Raw genomic sequence first — 25,867 nt, forward strand, 5'->3', positions numbered from 1 at the left:
CTGTGCTAAAATAATGGAGGAGCGACTTCTCTTGCCCAAAAGTTTCCACTCAAGTAACAAAATATAATTCAGTCATAATAATTTAACTTCAATTTAATGGGGAGAGAAGTTAAATTAGCACTGACGAACAGGAACTGTTTGACATTTTGGATTCTGGAGTGTTTATTTCAGATTGGATATATACATATATATATATATATATATATAAAAAAAAAAAAAAAAAAAAAAAAAAAAACAACATTAAGCATCACTGCTCAAAAGAAAGTCATTCGTAGATAGTCAACTATTTAAAGTTCACAAAAAGTAAATCAAAATTAAAATAGCATTTTGATTAGCTACTACCCAGGGCAGCAATATTTGTGCTTTACTAACACTATTTACACAGTGTACTTATTGCAGCTGGAAAATATATCCTTTGATTAAGCCCTCTGTTATAGTTTAAAGAATAAATTATACATAAAATGACAAAAAGCTCACATGAAATGTATTCAATAAACTGGAGTGAAAAAGTTTATATTGTGGTTCACAGTAAATGCTGACATCAGAGCAATACAACAGATGGTCAGTACATCCCTTCCCCTTACAATTAATGTACTATGATTTTTTCACCAACAAAAATATCCTCAAGTAAGTTGTGATTTGTTTTACTATTCCTTCAGTTAAAATAGCGAGGAATACATGGAGAGGAGCAGATGGTAAGAAACACTGGCCAAAGGTGAGTGTTGCTTTCATCATAAACTACTAAAATAGTAGTAGAAAATATTTAAGTTAAGGAAATAATTAAAATAACTCTGAGTTTTTCAATTATTTATATGCAGTGAAGTTTCAGAGTCAGAAACTTAACTGTCTGAATAACTGGCACATTCATTGTATCTATGTTGTATCGGTAATGGCTAAACTCAAAGAAAATATTCTGCATGGAGCAACATAGGTCATTCTGGGTAATTCAGGTGCAGGTAAGCTGCAGTGCAAGGCACTTGTCAAGCAGCTAGCTGGATTACTGATGACGATGCAACAGTCAAGTAGCAAGCATGTCCGCCACTTTCAAAGGGTTAAAAATAACATTCACAAATTATAAACAAAAATTCATACAGCTGTTTACAAGTTATGACTGGTTTTTATAGCCATAACAAACTCAATAACTGTTGATCAAACATTAATGATGAGATGCATATCTCTATTAATTCTTTCCAGATGACAAGTTTATTTGATAGTGACAAGCATAACTCCAACAGAATGCTTGGACATATTGAGAAAATGCACGGAAAAGTTTTTGCCTTTTTAATGACACTGACAAAATCATTACATGTAAGGTATGTCAAGCTTTAAGGAGACAGGATTACTTTTTGGTCACAGGAAATACATAAATGTGTGACACTTGAGAAATTTCTTGTGTATGGACGAGTAATGCAAACTAAGATTATGTGGGCTAGAAAAAGAACCACCTAACACTGAGATCGAAACATCTAATTTTACACTTTTTTGAGGTGAGTATGGAATATTTTGAAGAAAAAATAGCAATATCTTTTTCAGTTTTCTCTAGTTGTGGTTAATTTTTTGCAGGATAAATGGACCAATAAACCAATGTATATGATATTTTTATTTTCTTCCAATATCCATCACACATATGATAATAGTCATTTCTCTGTGGTGACTAGTTTTGGTACATCAAGTCCATTTTCAAACCATAGCACTAGATGTAAGTGTAATCATACAGTCCATCATTGTACATGTGAGTAACCAAATGTTCATTATTCATCACCAGTAATCACTATATGAAAACAAAATTTTAAACTTCATGTGAGTATACATTGCAATTCCTTGCCAATCAAACACAGCAAACCCATTACATTGGAAAGAAATCACACTGTATACTCATATGAAGCTTAAAATTTTGTAACTTGAAGGGGGAAGGGCAAAGAGGGAACGGGGAAGGGAAGGGAAGAAACTATTGATACAACTGTGTCAGGACTTTTTGCAGAATCAGCGGCAGTGAGTGAAAATGTGTGCCGGATCTACTTTGCCACCTGGACACAGTGTTTTTGTCGCAAAAGCGAGGACTATCTCGGCACACTCACTGGCTGACCCACATTCCCACCCAGCGCCACCTATCCGCAGTACTTGGACATGTCTGAAAGAACAGACACCATGCAAAATCCGCATCTGTGATACACATTATAGTATGTAACGTGATGTAGAAAGGAAATGAAAGGGAAGGAACTATTGATATCACTTGCATTGGGGCTTTATGTAGAATAAGTGGCATTGGGACTTTATGTGGAATCAGCAGCAGTGCGTGAAAATGTGTGCCAGACTGGGACTCGAACTTGGGCTCTTCTGCTTACCAGGCAGTTGCATTAACCAATGTGCCATCCAGACACAGTGTTTATCATAAATGTGTGGACTACCTTGCCATGCCCCTTGGCTGACCCACATTCCCACCTAGTGCCATCTATCCGTAGTCCCCATCCATGACCTCCTAGCTCACTAATTTTAGACTGCCACAGGAGGTTGAACGAAATGTGCATCCACCCGGGATATTGTGGACACTTTGCCCACTATGGCAAATCAGTTATATGAATGTGCAGTGTGTGTTCTTTCAGACACGTAAGAAGAACAGACACCACACATTCATATAATTTAACATTTTTAATTCATGTAATGATTACCAGTGACAAGTAATAAAAAATTGGTTACTCACATATACAAATTGGTGGACTGTACGATTACGTCTACATCTAAGACTATGGTTTGAAAACTGATGCTGTGGTTCGAAATTAGTAACCAGAAAGAAATAACTGTTATCTCAACTGTGACAGATATAAAAATAATGAATACCGAAGTTATTGGTCTTATCTTCCATCAGTAAGTTCGAACTTCATAAATGTTATTGGATTTTGTGGTTTCACATCTGTGTCTACAGCTGAGCTGTCAGTAATTGTGGCTGAGGCACAGGGGGACCAGGTTTGTTTCCCGGTTCTGCCAAACTTTTTCTTTAGAGAGAAGCCTAGACCAGAGTACAGGGTTTGTGAGAGCAGAGAGAAGTGATTTTTTTGTTGTTATATGACAGTCTCATTATTTCTAAGCCATTAATACTAGTGAAAAATGTTATATGCATTGAAAAGTTTAATCACTTGAACAGCTGCCTTTGCTTCTTTGTGGCTTGGCTCAATCTCAAGTATTTTTTTGTAATCCTCAAAGGCTTCATCAAGTTTCTCTAGTGACTCCTGTGCCTGTGCCCTACGCAAGAGTGCTTTCACGTATGTTGGATTTAGCTCAATGGCTTTACTGCAATCTTCAACAGCTTCTTTCTTCAAGTCCTGTAGAATAATGAAAAACTTATTAAAATAATGATACAACTTTTTACAACAAAATCATTAGTCAAAACTGCAGAGGTAATAGATAACATTATTAAAATATAATGCAAGTGCAGTGACGAATTACAGAAAAATGTAATTTCTATCCTAGATATTGCCAGTGACAAATGCCTCAATCATCAAGAAAAATAATTGCTTCAATCCAACACACGTAATATCATAAGTTCTTTCAAGTATATCATAAAGTTTTATGAATTTGGACAATCACAAACACCTAAGAATACGTTCTGCCAACAGTAACTTGACTAGCTCAGTCTCTAAATTGTCCCCTTAATATTTGCGTATTTTCATAAACAAAATTACCGATGTCCATCATTCACTAAGCATTTCCAGAATGTAGACACACGTTACATGCAATTACTTAAAACCCATATCAATTAACATCTATCAGGTCTGTTCACTCAAGACTGTGTCACACACACACACACACACTTGTATAGAATCTCTCTCTCTCTCTCTCTCTCTCTCTCTCTCTCTCTCTGCAAGCATGACCACTGAAAACCTATCCTATTCTTATTCTTGAAGTAATGGAAAATAAATTGCCAAATAGAAATTAAACATAAATATCCCAACAACAGCAATGCAAAATACTCATAACTATATACATTTAGTTTATACTTAACATTCAGAGAACTGTCACTGTATTTACAAATTATGAGACCAGTGCAACTTAAGTTCCAGCTAGCTAAAGTATTGGGTGGTGGAAATGATGTGACAAGCTTGAAGTCTTAATAAAGTTCAAAGTGTATACCATCACTGTACTTGGCAAGAAAGCAACTAGTATTATGTATTGTAGCCATATGACCTAGTACCCATGATAAAGCTATTTTGTACTTGAAAATAAAAGCACAACAGGAAGCCTAGCAATGTACAACACAATCCAGAATCCCATAGAGTACCGGTGAATCCTGCTTCAACAAGTGATTGTCCAATGGGAGGAGGAAAAACAAAAATGTAAAATGCATGCACAATGAAGTAGTCATGCTTGGAGTTATACTAATTTCAATCTTGAATTACTATTGCTGGTTTTGTGGGCTAATATGCAATTTGATCTGTTACTGAAACTACTGGAAAGATTTTGATACAGCATACGCAAATATTACAACCAACAACCATAACAGAGTTCAACCATGATACAGTTAGCACTTGGTACTATTGTTAATGGTTTGGTCACACTTCCTACACCAAAAAAACTGAATGATAGGACTTCTTGGTATTCTCCACATTCAGTTAAAGTTCTGTTAAATGCCACAAAAAATCCTGGAACAAATAAGGAGTGTGCTCCAAAACCTTATGATTCATAGTCAAACTTAACATGGGGAACCACGACACAACATAATATCCTTATCTAATATAAATATGAGGAGGACAGGATTAATTCACAATAAACATATGTAACTGGGAATAACACATTTGCACACTCTCAAATACAAATCTGGAGGTTTCTTCCACACACAATGAGCACAAAAAAAGAGAATAACTGCTGATTTCAAAGATACTGGCCTTCAGACAGTGTTTCATTGCATCCATGACTCTATACAAGGCAGTGTAATAGCACTACACAAATGCTTCAAAGAACACAAAATTTGAATTATGTAACAAAAAACTCTGCTCTTGTTTTCTGACACACAAAATTCTTCTGATGGATTTTATGGCTCCTATTAGAACAATTAAAGCTGATGCATAATGTCAAGTCTTGAGACAGTTAAAACTTGCCTTTCAGAAAAGAAAATGGGATGTATGTCTTTGACAAAAAACTCTGCAGCAGATCCCATCACAGAAAAACTGAGAAGAAGTCAGATTTTACAGCTCAAACTTTACATGTTTTGGTTTCACATATTCTGTAAAAATGGAAGCCTTACATGATCACTTTGTTGTCCATCTGTCTGTCTGTCCGACTGTTAAGAACTCTTTTTCTCATGAACAGGTGGATGTATCAAGCTCAAGTTTATGTTACACATTAAAGTCTATGGTCCCTTGCGGGTATAAAAATTTTAAGCTTCTAAGTCAATGCAATAAAAAATATATGGCCATTTATGTCACATACTTTGATACTCAAAAACTCGCTAATCAAAACCTATAGACTGGTTCCCGTTGACCTAGAACCTCAAAATTTGGTAAGAAGCAACATTTCACAGTACAAATGCAGGAAAAAAAAAAAATCAAAAAATTGTTAATTTGTAACTATATAACACACAAAAATATTTTTTTTTCATTTTTATCCATCTGTCTGTCTGTCTCTATCTAAGACTTCTGAAAGATATGTAAAAATCTGCCAACCGGTTCTATCTAAGACCCTTTTTTCTAGTGGCATATCAAGTTCCAATTTATGTCACATACCAAGGTCTATCGTCTCTTGGTGGCACAAACATTGTAAGCTTCTAAGTCAAAGATGTCAAACCATACCGCCAGTTATGTCGCATACTTCGACACTTGAAATACCACACATCAAAATCTATATTGTCCTTCCTGTTGACTTGGAATCGTGAAATTTGGCACAAAGCAAAGTTTCACAGTACACGTAAAGAAAAAAAATCTGAAAATTGCTAATTTGTGACTATATCACACACAAAAAATATTTCTTTGGTCTTTTTTAACCCATCTGTCTTTCTGTCCATGCGTCTGTTAAGACCCTTTGTCTCTGGAACAGTTTGGTGTATCAAGTTCAAATTTATGTCACATACTAAGGTCTATTGTCCATTAGCGACACAAAAATTATAAGTGTCTGAATCACAGCACGCAAAAGATATGGCCCTTAATGTCATGTACTTTCATACTCGAAAACTCACTCCTCAAAACCTCTAGTGTGTTTCCTATTGACCCATAATCATGAAATTTTGCAAGAAGCAAGGTTTTGCGTACAAGTAAAGGAGAAAATATGAAATTGTTAACTTGTATTTATAACAAACAGAAAAAAAATTGTCATTTTTTTATCCATCTGTCCATCCATCTTTTAAGACCCCTTTTTCTCTGGAATATGTTGTTGTATCAACTTCATTTTTATGTCAGATACTAATGTCTATAGTCCCTTGGCTGTGTAAAAAATTTAAGCTTCTAAGTCAATACACTCAAAAGATTTGGTCATTTATGTCACATATTTTGATACTCGCAAATTCACTCATCAAAACCTATAGGGTACTTCCCATTGTCCTAGAATCAGGAAATTCTCCAAGAAGCAAAGTTTCACAGTACAAGTAAAGCAAAAAATCTGAAACTTGTTAACCTGTAATTACATCAATAAAATATCTCTTTTGCCATTTGAACATACATATCATTTATCATCTGTCAAAAGCACAATAGACAAACATTACTGGATGCAAACACAAAATGTAAGTTGTAATCATGTTTTAGTGTGAAAATATTTTTTTTTTATTAAACCACCTCTCTCTGCCTGTATGAACTGAAGTACCCTATTCATTTCTTTTTGTACATCCGGGCTGGGCTGAGGAACTACTGTAAAGATTTTGATAGGATCTTTGAATTTCTGGGACCAATATCCTGCCAGTATCTATATCGATAACAGGCAAAATGCTTTGAGATACTCAATTCACAGGATGATAAAAATTTGTATGGAACCCTTAGTGCACATGTCCTATTTGCACTTGGCCAATGTTTTTTTAGTGTGACTGAAATTCATTGGATAAACAGATATGCAGGTTTGTTTCGAAGACTGTGGTTTTATAAGTGGCACTTTGTTAACAAATGTCCCAGCATAGCAAGGATGAATGTAATTAACTCAGCTGCATCACAGAATAATATTCTATGTATTTGTACATCCAGGATGAAGTCAAAGACAATGAGGTAGATTGATTGGTATGTAATTGTAAGCAAAGGTACTCATTGTACTATCGTGACAATGTAGATTCTCTGTGTCAGGTATACATGATAGCCAGTACAAGAACTTTTGAAGAGAGTATCAGACATCCAAACACAGTTTTGCAATATGTCCGTGTGAGATTCAAACTTTTGTATGATATAGGACAAAGTTTAGTTTTGATTGGAACTACAATACCTACCACACAATGGGGCACAGGCTCTTGAAATTACTCTTCTATGGATCTACAGCCTCTTCAACAATTCTTTGTCTGATATCACTGTTCAACAATCGAGTTTTCCTTGTACACTCCATTTTCTGCTGGTCCTCCCTGATTCCATCTGGTCCTTGGTTGACGCTGTCCTCTCTGACACCCCTAGATTTCCATCTACTATTATTTTCTTTACTTCCATATTACTTATCCGTGCCATGTGCTCACCCTATCTCCACTTGGCTGATTTCACTATTCTTCTAGGAGGAGGATCTTTATATATACTGTACAGCTCATGACTGTACCTCCTCCATTTTCCTCTTTCACAGATTGGGCCAACACTTATTCGAAATACCTTCTGTCAAAGGCATCTAGCATTCCAACACCTTTTAATTATAATGATGAAGTTTCTGAAGCATATGTAAACACTGTTCTCATAAGAGTTTCATTAATTGTTAACTTGATACTATGAGTTAAGAGTCTTGAGAAAAATAGTTTTTTAATGTAAAATAGGCTTTGTTGGCTGGTATTAATCTCTGTTTAATTTCATAAGAGGTGTCGCTGAAGTGCCTGACTGTTTTCCCAGATACTGAAACTGCTCAATTCTCTCAAAAGTATAATCGCCCAATGTTACTGGGGGTGGCACTTTCTTTTTGTTGATATTCAGTCCTATATTCTCACCGGCCTTCCCAAATGCTGAATGTCTTCTTCATTGCCTTTATAGTTCTTGTGACTATATCTACGTTGTCGGCATAAACTAAGTAGCTGTACTGATTTACAAAATATCATTTCCCTGAACAGTAGATTTTCTTACGTACCACATACATTGTCATTCTCACAATCCTTAATGATTTTCCAGTAGTTACAAGTTTGGCCAAAGCATAGTGCAGTTGCTATCTGTTTAGGCTACCATATGCTGACTTGTAGCTGATGCAAAGGTGATGCATGCCAATCCAGAATTCAATTCTCTTTTCTAAAATTTGTCTTAGGATGTCTACCTGATCTAGTATTGATTGCGCTGGTTAAATTCACATTGATATGAGGCAGTCTCTCTGATCAATTGGGAGGAAGTTGTCGAACAGTATGTTGGAGAATACTTTATATCCCAAGTTTAGCAGCATACTTCCTTGATAGTTGTCACATTCCAAACTATCTTCTTTCTAGTATGCAGAGCACATATTTCCTTCTCTCCACTACTGGGGGATTTTCTCCTCATTCCATACTGAAATGGCCAGTTTTAGGAGAACTTGTTCTAATCTAAGGGCGCCTTGCCTGAAAAATTCTGCCAGAATATTGTGTGTTCCTGGTAACCTATTGTTCATCAATTTCTTCAAAGCAATTCTCATCTCTTCTAGATCTGGTGGGCAAGTAATTTTGTCCAACTCATTCAAAATGAAAACAATCAATTTTTGAAAATATAATGTAACTGGACGGTTAAAAAATCTACTCAGCAAGAGGCAGCACAAGAAAACACAAATAAAAATATTGAAATTTCCAAGCTTTTGGAGCCAGTGGCTCCTCCTCCTGGCAGAAGGGTTGAGGGGGAAGGAATAGCGGTGAAGGAAAATGCTGGTGAGGTTTAGAAAATGGAGAGCACTGTAAAAGTCACCTGGAAGCCTGGGTCAGGAGAGACTCACCGGACATGATGAGAAGGGAAGACTGATTGTTGGGGACTGCACGGGACAAGCTTTGAAAACCTGTGAGCTTAAAGGTGGAAGATAGGGTAACATGCAAGAGAGAGATTAGTGACAAAACACCGTGCAAGCTAAGTATGTGGTAGAGGTGGAGGGCAGGGAAAAATAGCCAGGTCAGAAAAAAAATATATAGAAAATGAAAAGGGAGTGAAGAAAGGAATAGTTACTGAGAAAAAAAAGCTGAAAGTGTAGAAATGAATGGAAATTAAGGCTAGGTGGGACATGGTGTAAGGCCAGTTCCCACTCGTGGAGTTCTGAGAAACTGGTGTCTGATGGAAAAATCCAGATGGCACATATAGTGAAACAGGCACGAGGGTCATGACTGTCATGTTGTTGAGCATGTTCAGCAACAGGATATTGTGTGTTTCTAGTATACATCCTCTACCTATGCCTATTTATACTGATAAATTGGTGGTGGTCATGCCAATGTAAAAGACCAAACAATGTTTACACAACAGGTGGTACACAACGTGTCATTTCACAGGTAGCTAACCCTGTGAAACGACACACTTACTCCGAAAGCTTGCACATTTCAATAGCATTATGTATGTTTTCTCCTGCTGCGTGTTGAGTAGATTTTTATCCATCCAATTAAATTTCATTTAATCCTTGTACTTCACGAGATCTCTTGGAATCATTCCATGGTTTATCAAAATGTCAGCACCATCTCTCACCCGTCTCTCTCCCTTCACTTATGATTTTACCTGTTTCATCCTTTACCAAGCTAGTTTTTCCATTAAAGGATTTGCAGGCAGCATTTACCTTCCTATAAAATTTTTTCACATCATTCTCGTTATTCTGAAACTCCAGTTCTTTGATACAATATTGCTGTAGCTGTGCTGTTCAGAAGTATGATGCATCCGAAGAAACATACACAATAGCAGCACTATGAAATTCGTGAAATCTATTCACAATTGTTAATACTGACAACCATCAGGTGTATAATGGAATAATGACAATGGAAATTTGTATTGGAACCACTATTCAAACCCAGATTTCCCACTTATTGCAAGTGGTCCCTTTAGCATTAGGCTATTCAAGCATGCTCCACAGCCAGATTCAAACCTCTACATGTCATCAGCCATGTGTCTACAACCTGCACTCGTACATTCCTGTACAGGGGAGAGCATTGTATTTCTGAACAACACAAGCACTGCAATACCATATTTATCTCCCAACATTGGGCAAGTGGCTTTCAATTAAAATTCTCTGTACAGGAATATCCATAATGGATGCAAGAGTGCAGGTTGTAGCCACATGGTTGATGATATATGGAATTTTGGATCTGGCCGTGGAGCATGCTCGAATAGCCAAACGGTTAAAGGTGACCACTTGCGATAAGTGGGAAATCGGCTCGCAACAAATTTGCATTGTTGTTACCCCATTATACAGTTGATGGTTGTCCATATTTGCAAATGCAAATACATTTCACACTAGTTCTTTAATGTCTGCTTTCATAGTTCCCCCCACCCCCCACCCCCTCCAACCCCACCTCAACTTCCATTTATGCTCTTATACAATTTGACTGTAGTGTTGTTCTATATGCTACATTCTTTGCCCCTGTTGCTATCTCACACCCAGTATCAAGCCATGGACGTCTTATGCACCTTGCTTCAGTTCCCAGTGTTTCATTTCCTGACACCACTGTTACAGTCTTTATTATTTTCCATTTATCCTCAGAGTTGTCACACTCTTCAGTCCTTCCAAGTTTTCTATCCTAGCTGCGCCAATTCATCAACTGCGGGAATTATAACAACCACAAAGAACAGGTCAGAACACAAGCCAGAACGTCAACCACAAATGTAATCAAGAGATCAAAGAAAAAGAGATCCCCTAAACATGCAAACATAAATGCTGCTGAGCTACTAAACATACAGCTGACTCGAGTCAGCATACACCTTAACTTAGTATCTTGGAAACTAGAGGCTCTTTCTTGTTGATGCTTGTCCAGAAAGTAATGCACCGCATTTTTTCCTTCAACAATTCTTTATTGAACATAATGAGAATTACACACATGAAAGAATGGTGTTTTATCTACACACCCCATTTTTCCACGTAATCTACATCCCATTCCTCCAGCGCGAAACAAGTGTGTGTGTGCCCTGTCAGTACCAATTCTTATCCTGGTGGCAAAGACAGTCCTTCACTGCGTGAATCACCTCCTCATCGTTCTCAAAATGTCTTTAACGAACAGCATCCTTTAATCTGTCCTTGAGAATGACATCAGCTGACTGCAACAAGTCAAGTGTGACAACTGAGGATGATCTCCCCGACTGCTGCAAATCTTGGAGCTCCGTCAAACCACAAATATTGGAGCTCCGCCAAACCACCTTCTGATGACCTCACCCTCCATGCCCAGCGACTAACTGTACTTCTATCCACAGCAGATGCTTCACAGAATTTACACAAGGATTTGTGAATATTCCTCACAATTCTTTCTCTGCAGTGAAAAATTCAATAATGGTATGTTGCTTGTAACATACATCACCTACAGACACCTTTTTGAAACTGTCCTGCAGCTACCCTATCTGTCAGAAGTGACGGAAACTTGGCACGCTCAATCAGGAGACTTAAATATGTAACGTTTCGCATTTTTAGCATTGTTTTTGACTGAGAAAAAAATTCTGGTGCATTACTTTTTGGGCAACCCTCATACATATAGTGTGGGCACCCCCTGTCAACAGCCATCATACCCAGTTTGCTGGCTGCCAAAATTGTTGGTTCCGTGTCCTACATTATCATAGCATTATCAGCAGGTGTGGGTACCAACCCAGGGATCTGTGATTTTATTCCTGGTGCTACTTTCTAATTGTAGATGATTCTAGAGCTATTACATTGTGTTCCTGTTTGTTGGTTTTGTTTCCTTTACTCGTATTGAAAATTCCAGCCCTCACTCAGGCCCATAGTAAAAAGTGGTCTGAATCTACATGTGGGCCTCTGCGGCTCCCCAAGTCCAAAAGGTCCTACTTGCACCTTGCATCAGTCAACACATGATCAGTCTGCTTAACAATGTTCCCATTTCATGACTTTCATGTTACTTTGTGTATATCTTTGTATGGGAACAGTGAAGAACCAACAATAATATGAGCACTGTTCCATTACCACTACTTGTGATTTGTTTACTGTGGGTTCCAATCACTGGTTTAAAAATCTTCCCTTCCCATTTGAGTATTTAGATCACCAACAACTATCGTATTTACTCGAATCGAAGCCGCACTCGAATCTAAGCCGCACCTGAAAAATGAGACTCGAAATCAAGGGGAAAAAAAATTCCCGAATCCAAGCCGCACCTGAAATTTGAGACTCTAAATTCAAGGGGGGAGAAAAGTTTTAGGTCGCATCTCCAAATCGAAACAAATTTGGCCCATTGTAATATGAGACACAATTTAGGTCCAATGAATAACGATACAGCTACAGTAGTTCGGTTAGAGTCGTAAGCTTAGCAGTTAAGCTTTACCAGGTAGCCATTGCTATGCGTCAGGTGCTCCGTCCGTATTTATATGGGTACGCTTCCTTTTTCATGTGCTTCGTCTGGTTTGAATTGATTGCTTATTTTTCTTTGATCTGATAAGCGCCGTTTTCTTTGTTATAGGTGTTTACGTCACTCTAAGCTGAAAATGCATTACTGTACTGTGTCATGCATTGTTTGTCGCATTCTGATAGTGCGTGTTTACGGCCTGTCGCCGCTCGCGGCATAGCTTGCTTTTGTGCTCGCTACCGCCGCTTACGATTTAAAAAAAAAAATGAAGAGAGAGAGAGAGAGAGAGAGAGAGAGAGAGAGAGAGAGAGAGAGAGAGAGGAATCGTCTCATTAGCGAAACAATGGCAAGAGACTGCTATTTGTTGTTACTTACACTGCTGCTTTCTTTGATAACGGTCAACAAGAACCAAATACTAGACTGCGTATGATAGAAGATGTTCTGAATTAAAGTTTAGCGAAAATTTTTCTCCATTTGAAAATCTTCGCAGGCGCCTCTTTAGTGCATTACATTCTGCACAGGAATTAGATTTATCTTAGATTTAAAAATCTAGTCAATTGCCGTGCTTCATTTCTGACTGTATCACTATTAGGCATAAGAATAGTACGAATATAAACATGACATGATATGTATATTCTTCCACGTTTGCTGTTGTCTCACTCTAGTTTTGTAGTTTATTAGGCAGACAGGATTTAAATGAGATAGCAGCAAACACGAAACAATACATGGCAAAATGTTTATTTTCGTATTATTCTTATGGTGAAGAGAATACTGCATGTGATTCACAATTCATACAAGTTCCTATTAGCAACCATCTCTTCTCACAGGTAGGAAAAAACTCAGAACGCAGTTTTGGCCATATTGACAAACATCCCAGTCTTGCCAGTCGGATCTTCGTAGTATATTGAAATGCTGCTACATTCTAAGATGAACAATACGGAATTTGTATTTACTTCGTTGGATAATCTATGAAAATGCTGTTGTCGAAACTAGGGGCGGAGAAAAAAAGCTCGTCTTCCACCTTTTTTCTTTTTTAATTTATTTACTGACGCAGAGGTTTTGGTGCCAGTTTTATCTTTGTGCCTACAAAGCATGCCTGTGTAGCGCTACATATATTCGATGGCAGAAGTTAGTTTTTCAGAACTTCCGCTTGCTTTGCACTCGATTCTAAGCCGCAGGCAGTTTTTTGGATTACAAAAACCGGTAAAAAAGTGCGGCTTAGATTCGAGTAAGGTTGTACACAGGGCAGTCATCATATGTTCTTTCCAGTTCATAGAACAGATCGCTTTCTTCTTGCGCAGCTGGGGCATGAGCATTTGCTACAGAATAACTGAAAAATTTTCCACTTCATCCTGTGTGTTGAGAGCCTAGGACTTTCCAAGTGAGAATCAGACTTACAAACACAATTTTGTGATATGTTCGTGTAAGATTGAGATCTGTGTGTGGTATGGAATAGAATTTACTTTTGACTGGGTTTACAATGCCTTCCACATAAAGTATAATGGGTTCCTGAAACACTTAGAGCAAAATGCTGACGTAAAAAATGTAAAGAAAGCATTGTTGCGTGACTAGATCGTTTTAAGCATTGATCAAGTAGAAGCAGAGAAAAAGAAGTTTCTCTCTGGTTCCATAAATATCATTACTGTGAAAATGCATTTATGTTTTCTGGATGAATATTCAACACCTGAAAAAATATTCAAAACATGTCCCCTTGACCTGACAATAGGTAGGTCTCTCTTATCCTGGTATTGGAGTAACTTGCTTTTCCTTTTCAATCTTTCCCCACTCTACAGCTCTCCGCTCCTCCAGGAGTTCTGAAAGTTGGAATAGTGTGTGTACTTTTCTCTGTGTCTATCAGCAGCACTGACATTTCATCTCCTGTAGGTACGTACTGGCCAACAATTCAACCACATATCTCCAGAATGAATTTTCAGTCTTCAGTGTGCCCTGATTTGAAACTTTATGGCAGATTAAATGTGTGTCTGAGACCAGGATTGGAGTGCTGCACAAAGCAAACATCAGCAGTGACAATCTCAGGAGCAATTTTGCCCAAGTTACAAGCAATATCATACGGCTAATACCATCCTAAACTGCCGTCAGTCCCTCCCACAATTTAATCTTCCTCAAACATTGTGCTTAAACTTTCTGTCAACTGGCTGAGACCTGTGGAATGAGAATATTAGTGATTTTCAACAAAGTTTAAATTCAACAAACACGGGAATGATTCGCTTGTCGCAGCATCTCAGATAAAATGCAAGGGTGCTTAACAATCTACCTCTCTTGAGGTGTAACTTGAACTCACATATGTTCTTTGGCATCTCCTCTCCATAAGAGTACCAGATGTGACTCTTCAAGCTTTCCCAGAGGATATGTTGTAAACAGTCTACATGGGTTTACTGCCAGATGATGATGTGCAAATTTCACAATATTTTCTCAGAGCAACTGTCCGACACCTTCAGGTGGTTGAACCTTGCTCGTGGCTAGGTACGACTGACAGTATCCACATGTCAACGTGCCTATATATAGAACACATGCGCGAAAAACGCATATGCACAGTGACTGGCAGATAGATGGCGCCGTACTCAAACATGTCAATGTTGAGTGGCATATATAGGCCAGACATGTCACATAGTACAAGACCCGCTGTGATAAACATCAACTTCATACATACCTACACCAATTGGAGAAGTCGGCAATCACAGAATACTGTCTGAATATAGGAGATCGCATTATTTATGAAAAGACGGAGGTTTCACCCCCAGCATCATCTTTCAAGGATTGCGTCATTAAGGAGGCAATATTTATCTGTACAGCTGATAATCTAATCAAGAGGGATATAGGATCTCCACTGAGAACACCTGGAACCCTGCATTGGGTGCTATTAAATGATGATAAGAAAATCACAAGATTTTTCAATAACAGACCTGTCATAACAACGGTCTAGTACGGTTTTTTAGTGAGTAACGTCTGTCCGCACTGTCAGTGAACATAGCGCATGCACAGGAGGGCTGCTCCAGAATTTTCAGCAAAGGGCATTTGAGTATGGCCCCATCTATCTGCAAATCATTGTGCATGCGTGATTTCCGCACTTGGACATTCTTCGTACGCATGTTCTATATACAGGGGTTTCGACTTGCGGATACTGCCAGTCACACCTAGCCACCAACAAAGCAGCAAGGTTCAACCACTTGAAGATGTTGGACAATTGCTCCAAGGAAATATTGTGAAATTTGCACAATGTCATCCCGTGGCAAACCCTTGAAGACTATTTGCAATTTCTACTCTTGTTGACAAACACCTCCAACCAACTGCAAAAAACCCTGGCCTCCCACAGCAAATATACTAACCACTTCCTTCACTGAATTTCAACCACCCCCCAACCTTTACCTCCTGGATCCCTACTCATCACTGCTGATGCCACCTCCCTATACAACACCCCTCATGCCCATGGCCTTGCCGCTACTGGACAGTACTTCTCCCACTGTCCTTCAGACATCAATCCCACCACTTCATTCCATGTACACTTTACCAAACACATCCTGACCCACAACTACTTTTCCTTTGAAGGAAAGGTATACAAACAAATCCACACCACAGCCATGGGCATCTCCATGACATCCTCATATGGGCCATCTGAAGGAAACCTCCCAACCCCTAGTCTGGTTCAAGTTCATTGTTACCTTCATAGGGCCAAGATAACCATGCACATTCCTTCGCAAATTCAACCTCCTCTCTCCCATTCACTTCACCTGGTCCTCCTCTAAGCAACATACCACCTTCCTGGACAGTGACCCCCATGTCTCTGATATCTCCACCCATATTAAACCTACTAAACAGCAACAGCACCTGCATTGTAACAGATACCATCCTCCCCAAATGAAAAAGATCCCTTCCACCTTACCACTCACGGACAACATATCTGCAGTGACAAGAACTCCCTTGGCCAATATGCTGAAGGCCTCATGAAGGTCTTCCCAGGCAGACAATAGCCTCTACACCTAGTTTACAAATTATTTTCCCAGGCTGTATACTCACATAACCCTACCCCCACCCAAAAAATGAGAAAAAAGAACATCTACAAAGGAGGCCTCTCTCATCAACCAGTATCAACATGTACTGGAACAACTGAACCATATTCTTCGTCAGATTATCACTCACCCTGCTCTGAAATGAGGAACATCCCACGGAAGATCATTCCCACCCTTCCTTAAGGTGGTGTTCTGACACCCACTCAACCTAAACAACATCCCAGTCCATCCCTAAGGCATTTGCACTCCCAGTTCTTTGCCACAAGGATAAAATCCCTGTGGAAAACCATCCATCCAGTCCTGTCATAAGCTTATTCTAGTCATAAGTAGCCAGGCCACCCATGAGAGCAGCCTAGTCATATACCAACTCTGCTACAAACACTGCACAGCCTTTTATGTCAGTATGACAATTAACCAGCTGTCCACCAGAATGAAGGGCAGCTGTCAAACTGTTGCCAACAACAAAGTTACCGCCTGGTGGCACAACACGCAGTCGAGCCAACATGCTGAATTTCAATGGCTGCTTCACAACCCAGGCCATCTGGATCCTTCCCTGCATCATCTGGTCTCTGAACTATGCAGATAGGATGTTTTCTTACAACACATCCTCCACTCCTGTAATCATCCTGACCTCAATCTAAGGTAACACACTATCCTTGCACCCTCCATCCAACAATCTCCCATTACTCCGTACTGTCACCCCTTGCCAATCCATGTCTCCACACTGCCTTCAGCGTGTGTTGTTCCCCGCCGGCCCCTACAATTGTGCATTACATGGCTAGTTCATATACCTGCCACTTCTCCTCTTCACATTCCTAGCCAGCAAACCGACTGCCTACCTCCGAGCTGCTAGCCACCCACATCCATTCCCCCCCCCCCCCTCTCTCTCTCTCTCTCTCTCTCTCTCTCTCTCTCTCTCTCTCTCTCTCTACCCATCCCACACGACACTACCCTCACCATACCAATCCACCTACTGAGAACCAAAGCATTGGCACTGTTAGTCCAGCTGGCACCATGTAAGAGCAGGTGTGTGTGTGTGTGTGTGTGTGTGTGTGTGTGTGTGTGTGTGTGTGTGTGTGTGTGTTCACCTATCAGCAACTCATGGCACCATGTAAGGGCAGGTGTGTGTGTGTGTGTGTGTGTGTGTGTGTGTGTGTGTGTGTGTTCACTTATCAGCAACTCAACACTTCTGCTTCATGGTGAGTGGTCTTCTTTACTGCTACGGTATATGGTGAATTACAAGGATATAGTAACTTGTAGGTAATAAGTCTCATGCAACAGAGGCTATGCCTAAATGCTTAAATTCACATTTTGCAGATGGTAAAACACATAAATCACAAGCAAAACAAATCTTATTTTCAACAAACCATTTTAATTTTTGCTGCTGCTCGATTGGAGTATAAGATGGCTCTGTCGTGCTCATACTTTAGTGGACAAGTCCGTAAGGCAAGAGTGTATTTTAAAGCAGCTTCCTTGTGTTTGCCTTCTTTAAACAAATCATTTGCAGATAATTTTATTTTCTCTGCTTCATCTTTCTTTTCCTGGAAAAAAAATACCACACTTATCTTTGGTTCTAAGGGCACATTTATTTATTTATTTATTTTCCTTGGACCATTTCAAATCAAAAATACACTACAAACAATATAATTGCATGTAAAAGTAAAGTTGCACAGTTATATGAAAATATGAGGGGAAAACACACACTACAAGGATGTGAAAGTAAAACTCTGCTCTGGCATCTTCAAAGGAAATTAGGGAAAACCACAGAAAAGATTATCAATATACTTGGACAGGAATATAAAGCCCGCACATCATAATCACATTCAGTGACTGCATAGCAATATCACAACACATAGCTCCCTGCAAATCCAATCACTATCTTCTGAGTTACTCAACATGGCTAAGGAATTCCCACATGCTTTTTCAACATGTGAGCATTGTTCATCCATGACATATGACGTCAGGATGGATTATTACAATTGCAGATAATACGCCTGAATGTTTCTCTATAGCACCTCAATGTTGAAAAAGACTGTACTCTGATGGTTCATCAATTGGAGCTAAGCAGGTTGAGTCTCTTAAACATTGCAGCATATCATTACAGGTTATATCCAAATGCCTTGGATTAAACCACAAACCTCTCAACAGCAACTTAGTGAGTCGAAGCATATAATCCCTTCAATGGCGACACTAAACTTTGTTGGCTTCTTTGAGCTAATTGAGATTAGAATAATGTGTGCCAACATCTTATTTTGCTCTGTCTTCCACTGCAGCATGAATTCAACATAACATTGTCATATGCAAACTCGCAATGGAAAATTCTGCTGTACTCTAATTCAACCAAGGTGGCACTGTACCCAATTCTCACTACCATAGCTTGGAAATAACTAATATCCATAGTTGGTCCTGGCAGCCATTAAGCAGTCTAACATGCATGGCATAATGACAGTCATCACATGGTTGGAAATAACTAAATTTTAGAACCCAAAGAGGAGAGGGACAATTATGATACCAAAATAAAAATTATTCAAATAATTTAAAAGTTATAAATGATGCATCAAGCTGCCACCTGCTTATTGCATCCAGTATCTTCGCCTGCATTTAGAAGCGAGACAATGGAAACATCTTTGCAACCAGTGGCTTCTACACAGAGATCTACCGCAACACAGTGCAACAAGTTTAATTGATTTCCACTACCAATTAAGGGATCATCAACAGTTCTACTGGACGAAAACAACCATACTGCTGAAAGCTTTGAATTTTGCACCAGTACCAAGAGCATTACATAAACATGAGATCATTAGCAGCATCGAGCAAACCATTAGTGATGTCACGGAAAAAGTGAGAAGGAAGACCTGCAGGACCATTGAAAGAGCCAAGATGCCAACACCAACATCTCGGTGAGGGTGATAATGTAGTGGTACCAGCAACAGAGAGATATAGTGCCACATTTGATACGATTCACAAGCTTTTGACCAGTGTCATGGGAAACATGTGACAAATGCCATAAACAATATGCTAACTATAACTTTTATGTTTTTGGCAATTTTTCTAAACGGCATCAGCACAGATCAGTCCATCAGCATAACCAGGGTTTTTTAGTATCACATTCGTTGGCTTCACCTACTCACAACCAAACTGTCATTTCCCAAACTAATCTATATGTTGTGTTAAGCTACACACCAGTCAGTCACCACAACCATTTTATTTATTTATTGCTTTCATATTCATTGGCTTCACCAACTAATAAAACTGTGAATATACAAACCAAAAGTGATGTGGCAGCAGCCATTAAGATTACATCACTGGCCAAAGCTGACAACTAAAACTGAATATTCCCCTTGACCCACAGCAGACAAAAGAGTCATGACGGTGTTATTAAGGTCAGATGATTACTGGATGAATACAGACAATTACTACAGCATCTGGAAAACAAAGAAGTGGATAAGGATTCTACACCACCTATGATGCAGAAGACCACACCACACCTAAACAGCTCAGCTTAAGAGAAGGATAGTGTCACACTGCTTTACTCCAGAACACAGGCACCACCATGGCTTCACGATCTCCTGAAAATACGCAGTGAGAGAGTCCCACTACGTCCTATAGTGAATGCAATAAATTCACCAACATGTGGTGCAGCTGGTGATACGTCTCACAGATCATTACCCACAACAAGTCAAGAATTCGACAGAAATTGTAAAGCTGCTCCTGAAGATTCACCTGCACCTGCAACTGCACCTGAACCACCTAGTCAGCTTCAACATCACGTCCGTCTTCAGACAGGTGCCAATGAGACACTCCATGGTACTGTTCAAGGGTCACTTTGATAAGGGAACAGTTAAACTGGTCCGACATGCACTAACAACCTTTTACTTTCAATGTGGTGTGAAATCCTGTGAAGAAAGAGAACATCACAGGTTCACCATGGAGGCAGAAGAAAATGTATGCCTACTCTTACTGGTCATTATGATGAAGAAAAACCACGACGGCATGTTGGGGCAATCTTTCTACAGGAAGAAGACACACATGGACTAGCACCATAGTGCTAATAGTTGGCACCAAACAGCGCAAGAAAATTCTGAGCTCACACCTCAGTATAAGGATCAAAGGATCAAAAGAACATTTTCAACAAGAAGAGTCTGCCTGTCAAGTTACAGTATCTGCAGGAACCTTTATATAAGAATGGGTAAATGATGACCTAAATAAGGTGTGCATTCTGGCATAACAAGAGGAAAAAAGAAAAGACCGGAAGAAGAAACCACACACCTGATGCTCGTTCTGTGTGCAGAGCCACCCACACCAAAGATTAACAGGATCATGGAGAAAGACCACATACTTGCCTCAGTAAAAGATCAACTAGGACTATGAACACCTGACACTTATAGTATCAGGTGCGAGTTTGATAAGTAGCACTGCAACTCATAGTGCTGCATATAGCATGTCAGGGGAGTCTGCCTCAGCCAAACAAACAACTTCATGGTAGCAGAGCACAGCATCAACAGAGGACATATATTTGGTTTTGAACAGATGAAGGGGCTGCGCCACACCATTAGGCTCTGGAACTGTCTTCAAAGACACAATGGAGATATAAATATATGACAATCTTGTCAACTGGGACAATTGTTTTCAACTAATATGTACATGGTATCTGGCAACAGCACAAATCCATCAAGACAACTTTATTCAAAGCAGAAGAAACAGCAGACAGAATGGACAGGCTACACGAAGACTTGACGTCAAGACATCTCTGCTACCCTGGTCATGAACTCCCACCACCAGCTGTGACATACTTTTCTGGAATCTTACGTCTGACCACACCAGTTATACCCTGAGCAGAGGAATCAGTGTTACAGCAGTTAATAAATATCGCACATCATAGGAACCTGACACTTCACTTCAAAGTGCCAAGCAGGAAATTCACTGAAACTTTGTTACAAGACAACAATGCCACTCAGCTGATATAGTACAAGATGGAGCAAGATAAAGGATAGACTAAAAACTTTAAATAACACTATCAGTGCACAAAAAGACAGTACTGCAACATGTTTGAGACTTCTCACATTACATTTCATTATGAAGAGCAGCACATTCCAGACAAGACAACAGTGGTCTGTTGGCTTAAAAATCTTTAACAATGAATATACTTGTGATACAGAACACTGTCAGAACCAGTTTGTGCAGAAGTGCATTTAAACAAATGAAGAGGTATAGGCTAATGATCAACCACACGAAACTAATCTGAAAAAATTCAAGGATGATGTGAACTGATGAAATATGATGGTGATGAACGGTGCTATAGAACATCTCTGAAAAACAAAAATAATAAAAATACATTTTTTCAAAAGAATTCACACGCTAACATTCTTTCCGCAGATCCCAAGTGAGATTATGCTTAACGAAGCAGAGAATGTAAAAAATTACATGTTTAAAATGTGTGCCAAGTACAGTAAAACTAAAAACAACTCCGTCCAAACAGGCCTTGGAAGGCCCAATGGTAGAGACAAATCATCAATAGGCATCACTAGATGCAGATTCAGACAGGCATGTGGTCAACACACAGCTCTCCCAGCTGTTGTTAATTTTAATGACTGGAGCCACTACTTCTCAGTTGCGTAGCTCCTCAAATGCCCTCACAAGGGATCAGTGCGCCATGCTTGCCAACAGCACTTGGCACACCCAGATGGTCACCCATCCAACCACTAGCCAAGCCCAATAGTGCTTGACTTCGGCAATCTGGCGGGAACTGGTGTTACCACTTCCACTTTGCCAAGGAAGTTGGTGTGCCGAGTGCAGTAGTTGTGCCAATACTTGCCATTAAAGGGAAACTATGTGTGTTGGGGGGTGGGAGAGGGGAAGAGGGGGGGAGGGGTCAGTGTTCATTAGAAAAGAAGTTTTGGACTGCTGCAAGAAAAATGAATTTATTGTTCACATTCAGCATGCAACAGGACTCAGCAATATGACTATTGGTGATTGTTCAGAATCAATCGTAAAATCAGTTTAATGTTCCAACAACCACAGGGCAATGAACGTGAATAGATCAGACACAGGGGCTTCTCAAAAGAATGGAAGAAAAACTTCAGCCACTGACTAGCACATTCCTCTTTCTGCAGCTGCAATTGAAATGAAAGTTAACAGTTAGTTTGCAGATCTCACTAAAGAACAGGGGATCCATCACTTTTACATGGCAATCAGGTTGTGTAAATCATTACAAGCATTAATTTGGCTTCCCTACTATTAAACTATTAATGGAGGCAGTTGTACACGTAAACTCTGATCAAATGAACTATTAAAACTGAAGCAAATAGTGACAGAAAACCTTTACACATTGAAGCAGGTTCATTTTGAAACTAATATCTAACCATATGTGCATTGTTGTTGATGAGAAAACAGTTCCCAGATTTAAAGGCGCTAAGTTCAATTAACTTTTCGAGAAAACCATTCAGGATATTATTAATTAAAGCCTACTACACTCTACCAATTAGAAGAGGTGAGGATACTAAAGGCATTTGACAAGAATAAGTTACCCATTCTCTGAAGATCAAATAATAGATACTGGATGACATACCCAATATGGAATCACTCCTGAATGTATAAACAGTAAAAACCGATGCCTCATTCTCTATGAATAGTCAGTGAGATGTCCAGTACAACTGAAAAGGGGTCGACAGAAGCGTCCGATCCCACGCGTCGGCTTTGACCCGTGACGTAAGGGTGTTGTCGTGTGTGACGTCATGACGGCGCGGAGTTTGGTTTGAGTGTGGCTGTCTCCAGTTCTATTTTATCTTATTTTATTTACTTTTCTGATCTGTTCGTTCTATCTCGTGAGATTTTTTTAAAATTTAAAAACACTTATTACTTATTTTAATTATCTGTTTCCTCGAATTTCTGTTTTAGTTTATTATATTTATCTTTCTGATCTGTTTGTTCTATCCCATGAGATTTTTTTTTAAAAGACAAAAAACACTAATCAGCTACTGAAGCATCTTTATCTTCTATGGGTTGCAGGGGTTACGACCCCTGGGGAGGTGGGTGGGTATTCATGCATGGCTGTCTTCACTTACACGTTGTAGCTACGCAAGGCGTCTAAATTTGTTTATATTTAGTTTGCCCCCCACCCAAAACACCCCATTTCCCGCGCTTGTCCCGTTAGTGTCATTAGGCTTCTTGTGGAATGTGTGTGTGTTTGTTTTTGATTCCGCCATATTTGTGACGTCATGGGTCAAAGCAGACGGGTGGGATCGGACGCTTCCGTATTTCCCTGAAAAGCAGATTGAGCATTGAAAAACAAACTAGTTTCACGGATGTTGTCAAAGAGAACATATGAAGTTCTAAGCTCTTATCTCAATAACTGGGCAATAAGGATATAGTGGGTACTGTTGTTGTGATCTTCAGTCTAAAGACTGATTTGATGCAGCTCTCCATGCTACTCTATCCCATGTAAATCTCTCCATCTCTAAGTAACTACTGCAGCCTACATCCTTCTGAATCTGCTTACTGTATTCATCTCTACATCTCCCTCTACAACTCTTACCCCCACACTTCCCTCCAGTACTAAACTGGTGATCCCTTGATGCCTTAGATTATGTCCTACCAACCAATCACTTCTTCTAGTCATGTTGTGCCACAAATTTCTTCATTAGTTATGTGATCTATCCACCTAACGTTCAGTATTCATCTGTAGCACCACATTTCAAAAGCTTATACTCTCTTCTTGTCTGAACTGTTTATCGTCAAATGTTTTACGTCCATGCACGGCTACAGTCCATACAAACACCTTCAGAAACAACTTCCTGACACTTAAATCTATATTCGATGTTAACAAATTTCTCTTCTTCAGAAATGCTTTCCTTGCCACTGCCATTGTAGATTTTATATCCTATCTATTTTGCTGTCCAGATAGTAAAACTCATCTACTACAGTGCCTCATTTCCTGATCCAATTCCATCATCATTAGCTGATTTAATTCCACTATCCTTGTTTTGCTTTTGTTGATGTTCATTTTATATCCTCATTTCAAGACCCGACCATTCTCTTCAACTGTTCTTCCAACTCCTTTGCTGTCTTACAGAGAATTACAATGTCATCATCAAACCTCAAACTTTTTATATCTTCTCCCTGGACTTCAATTCCTACTACAAAATTTTCTGTTGTTTCTTTTACAGCTTGCTCAATGCACAGATTGAATAACATCAGGTATAGGCTACAACCCTGTCTCACTCCCTTCTCCACTGCTTCCCTTTCATGCCCTCAACCCTTATTACTGCTACCTGGTTTCTGTACAAGTTGTAAATAGCCTTTTGCTCCCTGGATTTTATCCCTGCTACATTCAGAATTTCAAAGAGTATTTCACTCAAAATTGTCAAAAGCTTTCTCGAAGTCTACGAATGCTATAAACATAGGTTTGCCTTCCCTTAACCTATCTTCTATGAGAAGTCATACCATCAGTACTGTCTTACGTGTTCCTACATTTCTCCTTAACCTAAACTGACCTCCCCCGAGGTCAGCTTCTACCAGTTTTTCCATTCTTCTGTTAAGAATTCATGTTAGTTTTTTGCAACTATACTAAACTAATAGTTCAGTAATATTCACATCTGTCAGCACCTGCTTTCTTTAGAATTGGAATTGTTATATTATTTTTTAAGTCTGAGGGATTTTGCCTGTTTCATACATCTTTCTCACCAGATGGAAGAGTTTTGTCATGGCTAGCTATCAGCAATTCTAACGGAATGCCATCTACTCCCAGGGCCTTGTTTCAACTTGGGTCTTTCAGTGCTCTGTCAAATTCCTCTCCCAGTATCATCTCTCCCATCTCATCTTCAGCTACGTCCTCTTCCATTTCAATAACATTGCCCTCCAGTACATCTCCACTGTAAAGACTCTATATACTCCTTCCATCTTTCAGCTTTCCCTCCTTTGCTTAGGACTAATTTTCCATCTCAGCTCTTGATATTCATATAAGTTGTTCTCTTTTCTCCAAAGACCTCTTTAATTTTCCTGTAGGCTGTATCTATCTTTTCCCTAGTGATACATGCTTCCAAATCCTTACATTTGTCCTCTAGCCATTCCTGCTTAAGCATTTTGCATTTCCTGTAAATCTCACTGTTTAGACGTTTGTATTACTCATCGCCAGCTTCACTTACTGAATTTTTATATTTTATCCTTCCAATAATTAAATTCAAAATATCTTACATTGCACAAGGATTTCTACTAGGTCTTGTCTTTTTACCTATTTTATCCTCTACTGACTTCACTATTTCATCTC

At 39.1% G+C, this 25,867-nt stretch overlaps 1 protein-coding gene across 1 annotated transcript in view; it reads right to left on the bottom strand.

Annotated features, from left to right (window-relative positions):
* The window catches only part of LOC124788302 (tetratricopeptide repeat protein 1-like), a 36,353-nt gene that overhangs the window by 8,566 nt on the left and 1,920 nt on the right, over positions 1 to 25,867 (bottom strand). Inside the window, exons 2-3 of the mRNA XM_047255532.1 lie at positions 17,970 to 18,143; positions 3,135 to 3,320 (exon numbers count right to left, since the gene is read on the bottom strand). Coding sequence (XP_047111488.1) covers positions 3,135 to 3,320; positions 17,970 to 18,143 — 360 coding nt within the window. The remainder of the gene's footprint in view (positions 1 to 3,134; positions 3,321 to 17,969; positions 18,144 to 25,867) is intronic.

The sequence above is a fragment of the Schistocerca piceifrons genome, chromosome 3 (genome assembly GCF_021461385.2).
Source record: "Schistocerca piceifrons isolate TAMUIC-IGC-003096 chromosome 3, iqSchPice1.1, whole genome shotgun sequence".
In the NCBI taxonomy this organism is placed as follows: domain Eukaryota; kingdom Metazoa; phylum Arthropoda; class Insecta; order Orthoptera; family Acrididae; genus Schistocerca; species Schistocerca piceifrons.